Consider the following 11,500-nt stretch of genomic DNA (forward strand, 5'->3'; position numbering starts at 1 on the left):
ACGTTTGGTAGTGTATATATGCCCATGCCACTCTCTCACTTCATCCCAGCTTACCCTTCCCCCTCCCTGTGTCCCTCAAGTCCATTCTCTACTACTTCTGCATCTTTATTCCTGTCCTGCCCTTGGTTCTTCAGAACCATTTTTTTTTTTTTAGGTTCCATGTATATGTGTTAGCATACAGTATTTGTTTTTGTCTTTCTGACTTACTTCACTCTGTGTGACAGACTCTAGGTCCATCCACCTCACTACAAATAACTCGATTTCTTTTTATGGCTGAGTAATATTCCATTGTATATATGTGCCACATCTTCTTTATCTAGTCATCTGTCGATGGACACTTAGGTTGCTTCCATGAGGGACCGTGTTTTTAATGAGCACTTTATATTACTTTAATTTCCTTAACCTGTGTGACTATTAAAGTTACTATTAAAAATAACTGAAGTTCTTGAGCCTCTCTAGACATTATATTAACATAATCCTCTACTGTTTACATAACATGCTTTTAGCAAGTCTGTATATGTGCAACAACTGTAAGGTCTCTGGACGGAGAAAGAGGAAACCTTGCTTGCTTGCTGTATTTTGCTTACTCAGCAGTCATGCCCAGGTTCTGTGAGCAGCAGAAAGAGAAACAAAATTTGGCTCCTGGACTGGTGACTCCGGGGTCAGCTGGAACCACCTGTGCAGCCTCCAGGGCTCACAGTTAGTATTTGTTAAGGTTCCTTGTGCTGCCAGGACAGAACTCAAGTCTAACCTCATCAAAAGGACTTATTTGTTAAAATGGGTCATTGAAAGGATTCTTGGGGAGCTTGCAGTCTTGAATGAATTGTTGCACAGGCAGACTTTGTGCGGGGCAGGAATCAAGGGCCCTAGCAGTAGGAGCTGCTGAAGCCTCTGGAGCGCTTTCCGTAAGGTGACTCAGCTCTGACCATCTCTTCACTCGAGCCTCAAATTCCCAAGAGAGAATCAGATTTGCTTGGTGGATGGGAGACAGAGCCATATGCAGTATCAGTAGATTGAATCATAATAATTTGCTGTTATTGGGCTGGTTTTGAACCAAAAAAGCATTTTTTTATGCTTCAACTTTAACGGTACAGATGTGGCCTTTAGGGCTCTTGTAAGTGTCAGGAGAACTGTGAGGTGGTGAGCCTTCCCAACTAATGTCTATGACATATTCTTTTGATCTTCTCAACTCCACAGATCTCATCTGATTTCCTCATGTTCTTTTCCATTTTGCTGTAAACACTGAGAAAAACTCTTAACCCTAGATCAGCTTCCCTATGCAGGGAAGCTAAATACTGCTGGGGAAAATGACAACCCTTGAGATGGCCCTCTTCCGCTTGTCGTTGGATACTGGAGATCTTCCTAGGCGGCGTCCTTGGTAGTGTGGGTTCTTTCTGGTTGCTGATAATTCCATATTTCACTGCAGGCCGTGTTGCCGTTCTAGTCTAAAAGTATAGTACAGTTACTTAATGTAGAGATTACTTCTTCATACTGGTGCATACTAGTTGAAAGCTTCTATATGTTGTCTCCCCCAACACCCAGCCCCTGAAGGAGATCTTGATTACTTTTGAACCATAGAGTTCAATGCATTAAAGCCATGTGTTTTGAATAGAGACAGCCTTCAGACTGGCTTCAGGATATAAGCTGTTGCAGATAAACAGAAGGAACCAGCTCCTGGCTGCCATTTTGCTTCAATTCTTTTGAAGTATTCTCCTTGGCTGACTTAATGGTTTTTGAGATGTACTTTTCATTGAAATCATGTATTTGGATTCCATCAGTGGAAAAAAAATTTTTTCTGCTTTATATGTAAATAGGCTATCATAATACAAAGTAAACTTCAGAGTTTGCACAGCCACAGTGAGTTATACCTTATTTATGCCGTAGATGAAACAAATCAGTTGTGGCAAGTACATTTGTGGAAACCACAAGACTCTGAAGTGCATGCAGTTTATTGCTGTGATTTACAAACTAATAGCTATCTAGCAATTTCTTTTGGGTAGGAGAAATAAAAACTTGGTACCAATATCTTTGCCTTTGTTTGAATGTTAAATTTACTTAAAATTCTGTGTCTTCCCACGTATTCCTCTTCCCCCGTACACACACCTGCACACGTTCTGATTTTCATAATGCTTTATTACAAATAGCATCAATAAGAAAGAGCTCTTCTTTCCCTTATAAGGGGAAGGGTGTAATAGTAGTGGGTAATGCCAAATTTTGAGATTTCTTTTAAAAATGTGTTATATTCAGAAATACAGTTAAAGGTAAGTGAATGATGGTGAAATAGTAAATCAATCATGGTGAAATAGTAAATCAGTATTCTGGAGCCAACTTGATGAAATGGAAAAAGCTGGGCTTTGGAATCAGCCAGACTTGGCTTCGAATCCCAGACCAGATTCTAAGCCATATAACCCCTTTGAGTCTCTTGTTTCTTTTTCTGCAAAGTGAGATTAATTGCTGTCACATAGGATTAAAGTAACATACTTTGAGTTCCTGATACATAGTAGACATGCAAATAATGAGATGCAATAGTTATTATTTCAAAATAACTTATGAAAGATAAAACAAATTGCTTGGTTTATTTTATTCTGATAGTAGTCCTAGAAAGTATGTGTCATCTTTCTCTTCTTTTTACGCTTCAAGAAAAATTGGGTTATCCATAATGGGTTTAGCAGCTTGGCTGATGTCATACAGTTAGTTTAGACCCAGTGGTTAACTTAGACCAATTTTCAGCTTTATCTTTGGACCTAAGTAAAGGTCTATTTAAAGATTATCAAGTTTAAAAAAAAAAAAAAGGGTAGGGGGAAGTGGTTGTAAACTAAAGCCACCACTAATGAATGGTGTTAGTGTTGCTTGTCTAGTTGGTTTCCACTGATACTTCATGGAAGGGAATCAGAGTCCTCTCTTCCTGTCCAGTACTGGGAGGGCCTCAAAACACCTTCTGGCCTTTACCCATCCAGTTTACAGTGATTCGTATGACTGCTGAGTTGACTGCTTCTGTCTAGCAGTGGTAGACTCGAGTTTCACATTGACTTCTGAGACACTTTGAAAGATTGGCCAGTGGTTTAATACCTACTTTTCTAGGGAAAATAACAAACTACTACATTGGATCTAAGATGAACCCAATTTCATAAACATTAAAATGTGAAACAGAATGTGTATGCCTCCAGGACTTGGAGGGCATTACGCTACGTGAAGTCAGACAGAGAAAGTCAAATGCTGTGTGATGGCACTTACATGTGGAATCTAAAAACACAACAAACTAGTGAATAAAACAAAAAAGAAGCAGACCCACAGACACAGAGAACGAACCAGTGGTTACCAACAGGGAGAGGGAAGGGGGGAGGGGCAATATAGGGGTAGTGGGGGAGAAAAGGGTTATTATGGGCTTATATGAAATCATTTGTGTGAAACTTTAAAAAAGTGTAAAGCACTATAGAATTTAAAGCATCTTTCATTCAATTTAAAAAAATATATACATCCAGGAAATATATAAATTGAAGAACCCATTAGCAAGTCTTTTTTGTGACCTTGCATGTGTTTATACAATTAGGGTCTCCCAAACCTGTCTTCTGCACCCCACAGGATCGTCGGTGGCTCCCGTGAAAGGGCTTAGGTGAAAACCAGGTTAAGATTTAATTGGGCCACAGTCTCTTAGATAGAGCTTGGACTGGGCATCTGTCAGGCCATTAGTTCTTCTACTTTGTGTACCTTTTTCTCTGCTCTATTTTCTAGAGCAATTTTAGGTTCACAGCGAAATAAAGAGGAAGGAGATTTCCCATATGCCCCCTGCCCGTACACATGCATAGCCTCCCCATTATCAACACTCCTCACCAGAGTCCACTCTTTTTTGTAAACTGTTTGTCATTCATTCTCTTCTCATTCCTCACGCAGCAGCCGTGTGAGATAAGACATGAATGTTAAGCACCATGTGTAGAGAGAAAGCAATATGCAGAAGAAATGAATATTTTATCAGTATTTACTGTGCATTGTTGATGGTGTGTGTTCTGTCTGTTCTAGAGCTGCCTAGCAAGCCCTAGCCCTGCGTGAACCACTCTAGGAAGTAGCCTGCACGTAAATCCTGCGTTAAAGTGTAAAACAAGGTCAGGTAGAAACCCTGATCCCAGTGAACTCCGTCTCTTGCTAGTTTTCATTTATTGGTAAAACACAAGTGTGTGACCTTTGCTGTATGATAAAAAAAAAAATCTTTTTCTGGTTGGCTTATCCGGAATGTGTCTTTTTTTCCCCCTTAAATTATAAAATAGACCCTGTACCAAACCTATACTTGGATATTGAAGTTTTTGCGAGTATTTTGTTTCTAAACAAAAAAGTTGGAAGTATAAGAATGAGTTAAAAACGTTTAATTGTATGAGGGACACTGGTAAGGTAGCAATTCAGAAGAATCTTAATGATGCCATTTTTATCTTGGTCCTTGACTTTAGCCTAATTAAATTGTGGGAAACGGGTCATAAATTGAAGAGTCACACTCTTCAATTGGAAAGGTTTCTTCTTCATCTCTGGAGTGGAATATGGATCACCCATCTGACTTGTGGTAGGTGGGATGGTGTTTTATTTATAGAGGTTCATTTTCAACCTGGCCTTAAAGACATTCAGTGAATAATTTAATGGCTTTCTTTTGTGTATTAAGTTTCGATTTACCATATTTACACTCTGTGTTTACAGAGTGGCTTTTTTTTCCCTTAAACAAACTGTAAGGGGGAAGAAAAGGGCATCAGTGACTATGATTATCTAAGGTTTTGTTGTTGGACATTTAAACCCAGTTAATGGAGATCAATAAATTTCTGCACAAAATATGACTGAAATCTCCCTGTAATTATTTTATAGGTAGTTTATCATCCTTTATTTTTGGAGTCCCCATGAGTTTTTTTAAACTTGGCTGTCTTTCCTCGTATACTTCAGTTAAAAGTGAGCAGCCTGACTGGCTGGGAGGGTAGTTGAATTACTTGGGAGGGTGACTGTGCCACAACTCACATGCTTCAAAAACCACAGTTGTAAAACTCTTGTTTATAGTCGTCATCTGTTACGGTTGCTAATTTCTGATTGTCTTTGGGGATTTGGCCAATAAGACAATTGCGCAAAGTTCATAAAATCTTAAGTGAAAATTTTTCTAGAAGGAGACCCGTAGAAATATGGTCAATTTATTTATTTATTTTTACAAAGGTGCAAAGGTATTGCAGTGGAGAAAGGTTAGTCTTTTAACAAGCAGTGCTGGGACCACTGGACATTCATAGGCAAAAAAGAGAGAGAGAGAGAACTTCAACCCGTATCTTACGCTTTATATAAAAATCCAAATGGATCATAGATCTAAATTTCAAAACCATAAAACTTCTAGAAGAAAACATAGGAGATACTCTTTGTGATAACATGAATACTATATTCTCTACCATATTCAGTGGGTCAGTCATGTGCTGTTGGGTTCTTAAGTTAGTGGTAGTGATTGTCTCCCTTGTGCCGGGACTGTGTTTTGCACCTGGGCAATAGAATGGGAAGTTGGGTTTTTTTTGTTTTTTTTTGTTTTTTTTTTTTAAGGAAAATCGCTCCTGATTTTCCTTTCTTATTTATATAGACTCAGGCACACAAAATTGTGCCATCTGTTTATGGGAAAATACTGTTTTAATTTCTTTTTGTTGCTAATTTTCAACCTTTGCCCATGAGAATAGTAAGGAAAGGCTCCTCAGAAAAAGACTGGCTCCATTCTTGGAGCCAGCTACACTTGAGGGTGGAGATGCCAGTTCTAGCTGGGACCAGTGCTTTTTTCCCCCAGACAAAGCCATGACATGGTGCTAGTGCTTTTTATTAGCAAAAAGATCTCGGGATGCACAAATCACTCACCATTCGAAACTGTCACTATCCTACTAACTAACCCCTTTGACCCCCTGGAACCGAGTCCGGAGAGAATAGCCTGGGGATGGCCTAAAGTGTCATGTTTGATTTATAGTAATTAACCACCTCATCAGAGGAAGCACCATGTATTTTTATCTTTTAAGGCTTGAGTTTGGCCAAGTCTCATTGGGATCCAATTCATGTTAGTAGTGCAGAAAGGTCAGGAGCTACACCCTGTGCCCTCAGCCATCAAAAATCAAAGAGTTAAATTTCAAGTGTTGGAAATGGGAATTTTTCACCTTTCGATTCTCATAAACTGAAGCTACTGTTGCTATAGCAATGGTTTTCCACCTACATAAAATTTGTGTTTGAGACTTTTTTTTAAACCTATAAAATGAATAAGCATAGGCATCATAGTCCTGAAATAATTATTCAAATGGGAGAAAGGTGATTTGTGTTTAATAATTTTATGAGTGGAAACATGAAAACTCGATCACAAATCTCAATTGATTTTATGGGTAGGAACATGAAGTCGAATGCAAGTCTAGTTAAATGTGATATATCTCATTTAAAACAACAATTGAAAAAATTAAAATAACATAGATGCCAGTGAGTGGCATGATATTATTCCAGCAACAAGAAGCTTTTAATAGCAGTGGGCTCTTACATAGACTTATTTTTTATTCCTGCTAAACTACTCATAACATGATTATAGAGAAAATTTGAAGATGGTAAGTTAATGCTTTGAATATATTCAGTATATGCGTGTTTTCCCAAGTTCCTAACATATTGAGTACTTAAAAAAAATGAAACGTCTAGGAAATGAGATATTATAATGTCGATAATCTTGTTATGATTTAGTTTTATTTTTTAATACACATATTTTTCATTATTTATACTTAGTATTTATTTTTTTACTCTGTAATGATCAAGTTATTTCATTATGTCCTTCTATAGGTATTTCATGGTTCTATGAATCTGTGAAGAAAATGTTGAAAGCTCTTAGATTCATGGGATTTATACCTGGAAGCAGTCTTAGGGTCATTCTGCCCAACTTTTTCATTTTATTGAATGAGGAGCTGATTCTTTGAGGCTGAGGTGACACCTATGGGTTATTCAGCTTATTGGAGCAGAGCTGAGACCGGAATTAGATGGACCCTGGCCTCTTGGCTGTTCCCCTGCATGATGCTGTGTCCCTGTTAGTTCCTTCCACACTGGAGTGCCACTTGGTTGCATTTTTATTGATCTTTACAATAGATTTATACATATAAAAACAAATCTACATGTGGTCATTTCTGTTGGACTTGGACAGAAGTAAGTACAGGAATTCTTAACAAGCAATTTAGATGACAAGAAAACTACAGCCAGTTTTCATAATTATTTTTGTAATGAGAGAAATTTTATCGAGTGACCTTGAATATGTAGCACTTTAAAATATTTGATTCCCAGTAAGAAAATAATGAGCGGACTAGTAGAAAATGTGGGTAAAAGATGGGAACAGTGAAAGTCAACTCACACGAAAACAAATGCAAATAGCCACTAAAACAACACCAGATGGAATGAGCTATCTTATTCACCTATCAGATTGGCCAAGAATTAAGTGTGGTAATGCCTCGTATTAGTTGAAGGCATAGGGAAATAGTCATTCTCTTTTACTACCTGTGGGAATAGTCAAATATAAAATAAAATGCTCATAACCTTTGATCTGTAAATTCTATGGCTGCAACTTTGTCCTACAAGTATAATAGTAATAGTATGAAGTTAAACTTTTAATATAGTTTATAATGATGTGCAAGGATGGTTATTGAAGTTTTGTTTTTCTACATTTACACAGATCAAAAAAAAGCAAAAACTGGTAATTGCTCAAGTATCTTTTAATAATGAACTAGTTATATAAATTATAGAACCGTAGAAAATAATAGAAAATATATGTAGCAGTAGATCGGTATGTGTTGAAGTCCAAGATTTATTAAGAGGAAAAAACAAGCAAGTTTTAGAGATGTTTGTATACTAATAAAGATATACATATTTATGTTCTGTCTATTTAAAAATTCTGGTAAGATACAAATGAAAATGTTAGTAATAATGTATGTCTTCTGGGTTTTATTGGGTTTTGATGAGGAATATTGAGGATAGAGCAGAGGAGACTTCCCTTTTCACTTTAAATCTTTCTGTACTTTGTGAAATATATATATATATATATGTACTCTCTACACAGATGTTGTTTTTGTATTTTTTTAAACAGTAAGGTGTGTTCATTGTTAAAATGATTTTGCTTATTAACGGCAAGTGAAGAAATCTTCCCGTATTTTGAAGTAATTTTGAAAAACTTATTCTTGATTTCTTTATAAGTTAATTTCTCTTAAACAAAAAGCATATTTAGTTCCAACATTTAATTGAAGTTATTAAGAGTCAACCAGAAAAGTTTCCAAATCAGTAGAATTCTACCCCACTCACGTCCTATACCCCAGTCTTCGTTCAGGAAGATAGGTTTCTAAGAAGTACATATATCAAAAGTCATAGAGGTAATTTTATTCTTTGACTCTGTAATTCCATTGCTGGGTCTAGGTGCTAAAGAAATAAAAATTTTAAATCTTCATAATAGTAGAAAATGACTGTAATACAGATGTCTAGCAATTGACTCCCGTTGACCAAACCGTGAGATAAGACGGAATGTTATGTTGTCTTTACAAATGCTGAACACTGATAAGGTATGCATACAAAATAGTACCAGTGGTTAAAATAATGCTTTTTGAGTGCATTCGAGTACCAGACATGCATGGTAGAAACCAGGTTTCCTATTATATTATATCTAGACATTGCCTCTATTTGATAGAAAAGGAAACTAAGGGTGAGGGGAGCTCAGCAGCTGTCATGTAGATGAGCTTTGTTTTGAAGCCCCAATGTCAAAGCCCATCAGCTCCCACTCCAATTCATCCATGCACTCACAGCGCATGCTGTCCCTCAGGAAGAAGTTCTGCACTCGTCTTTTGGAAATATTGCTTAAATAATCAGTAATAATGATTTTAAAGCACACCAAGAGTAGATCTGGAGCCTCTTTGAACTCTGGGACGCCCAAGTGGTGGTTCCCTCCATATCTCATTTCCAGTTTATAGCTGAGAATAATCAGACCTGTACTCTGACCTCTGTGTACTTCTATAATTATAATTTATAGGTAGATTTGTAATTTGAAGGATAATTCATCATAAATGATTTTCCTACTCAAAAATGCTTGATTTGTCTTTGCTGTGGTAGGAGTACTTGCTGCCATTGTTAATTTTCTATGATTTAGGCAACACGGATGATCAGTTTCTGTGTGCATACCTTTGTGAGTTAACTCTAGAGGCATACAGGTCCTAGCTTTGAAAATGAGCAAATCATTCATTATGGAGTTGAGCCTGTGATGGTGTCCCCATCATTTCCGTATACTCCAGTTCGCAGCTTCTGCTGCTCCTGGTCTGCAGTGATCAGGTTCCAGAGGCCACTGAGCACCGCACCCCACCCTCCCCCGCAGCCTTCAGGGCTGGAACCAACCCCCAGCCCCCACTCTATCAGTCCCCTTGGTCCATTAACTCCTGTGTGCTGCTCAAGTATTATCGGTTCCTTTGTGCATCTGTGTCATGAAAGAAGTGGAGGAAGCACTGCTAGCAAAACACATGTTTATAAAAGTGTAACACAGATGTCGGTTTGATTTTCACTCATACCTTCCATTTTTTTCAGAATTCATTATTCCCCAGGTGAAAGCTGCAGAGAGAGAGAGAGGAAATGTCAAACTCATCTTATCATTAGTTAAAGACATATTCAGGGATTTTTGAATTCTAGGCCAGCATACTCAGTTTCTAGAAAAACGGAAATCAAGACCTGGAGAAAACAAACAACCCAATCAAAAAATGGGCAGAAGACCTAAATAGACATTTCTCCAAAGAAGACATACAGATGGCCAAAAAGCACATGAAAAGATGCTGAACATCGCTAATTATTAGAGAAATGCAAAAAAACTACAGTGAGGTACCACCTCACGTCAGTCAGAATGGCCATCATTAAAAAGTCTACAGATAACAAATGCTGGAGAGGGTGTGGAGAAAAGGGAACCCTCTTGCACTGTTGGTGGGAATGTAAATTGGTACAGCCACTATGGAGGATGGTATGGAGGTTCCTTAAAAAACTAAAAATAGAGCTACCACATGATCCAGCTGTCCCAGTCCTGGGCATATATCTGGAGAAAACCATAATTCCAAAAGATACATGCACCCGAATGTTCATTGCAGCGGTGTTTACGATAGCTGAGATATGGAAGCAACCTAAATGTCCATCGACAGATGAATGAATAAAGAAGATGTGGTACACATATACAGTGGAATATTACTCAGCCATAAAAAAGAATGAAATAGTGCCATTTGCGGCCACATGGATGAATCTAGAGATAATCATACTAGGTGAAGTAAGTCAGAGAAAGACAAATATCATATGGTATCGCTTATATGTGGAATCTAAAAAAATGATACAAATTAACTTATTTACAGAACAGAAACAGACTCACAGACTTAGAAAACAAACTTACGGTTATCAAAGGGGAAAGGTGCAGGGGGAGGGATAAATTAGGAGTTTGGGATTAATATATACACACTACTATATATAAAATAGGTAATCAACAAGGACCTACTGTATAGCACAGGGAACTCTACTAAATATTCTCTAATAACATAAATGGGAAAAGAATCTGAAAAAGAATATATAACTGAATCACTTTGCTGTACACCTGAAACTAACATAGCATTGTAAATCAACTATATTCCAATATGAAATTAAAAAAAAATTTTAATCCAAAAAAAAAAAACCGACCTGAGAGACAGATTGCAACCGTGGGGCTTCCATGAAATAGGCTGTGCGGTAGGATGCTTGACCACCCTTTCCAAGGGGGTAGTTAATTTTATTCTTAATTTTCATGATTGAAGTTACAAAATCCACGTAATGAAACAGATTGTGCTGATGTGCACAGAGGTAGTTTGGAGCCTGCTCACCTCTGTTTGGTGAGATAGTGACAGGGTTTTCCTGGTTGGCGTGCGTCTGTCCTGAGCAGAAAGTGGTAGAACTTCGGCTTCCTCCGTTTCACTTCCCATCTCTCTCACTGGGTGTTAGTTTCTTCATCTCTACAGAGGAGGTGTGGGCTATCATGTGATGATGTCTGTTAATTGCTTTCTTTAAAAAGGAGACAAGAAGAAGTAGAATTATTTATAGTGAGTGGTGGTATGTTAGTCTAATTAGTTGCAATCTAGAAAGCCATGTATATCTTACTTACTTGGTTTATTCTGTTTGGGAATAGAAACCAAATGCTCTGGAGAAAGCAGGGAAAATCTTATCTTTGTGTTGTTTTAATTGCAAACACACGTTGCCTCTTTCAGAAATTCTGATGACTTTTCTTATGACTAATGATTACATTACATTTTAAAGCAAGGCATTTAATTCCTTGGCACTGGAAAATCAGTTTGGTGGGTACAATTTTTTTAAGTGTGAAATTGACTCTTTTATAACTATTCTTGAATACTTTTCCATTCCTTTTTCTTTTTTTTTTTATTCCATGCATTATTTAACATCTTTATTGGAGTATAATTGCTTTACAATGGTGTGTTAGTTTCTGCTGTACAACAAAGTGAATCAG

General features: G+C 37.3%; 1 protein-coding gene across 10 annotated transcripts in view; it reads left to right on the forward strand.

Annotated features, from left to right (window-relative positions):
• The window catches only part of PLEKHA5 (pleckstrin homology domain containing A5), a 265,581-nt gene that overhangs the window by 69,666 nt on the left and 184,415 nt on the right, over positions 1–11,500 (forward strand). Inside the window, exon 4 of one of the 10 annotated variants that reach the window (XM_055085500.1) lies at positions 9,562–10,169. The exons of the other annotated variants lie outside the window; for them this stretch is intronic. Coding sequence (XP_054941475.1) covers positions 9,562–9,634 — 73 coding nt within the window. The 3' untranslated portion in view covers positions 9,635–10,169. Of the gene's footprint in view, positions 1–9,561; positions 10,170–11,500 lie in introns of those variants that run through there. 10 annotated transcript variants of the gene reach the window in all.

Source organism: Physeter macrocephalus, chromosome 6, assembly GCF_002837175.3.
Source record: "Physeter macrocephalus isolate SW-GA chromosome 6, ASM283717v5, whole genome shotgun sequence".
Lineage (NCBI taxonomy): Eukaryota > Metazoa > Chordata > Mammalia > Artiodactyla > Physeteridae > Physeter > Physeter macrocephalus.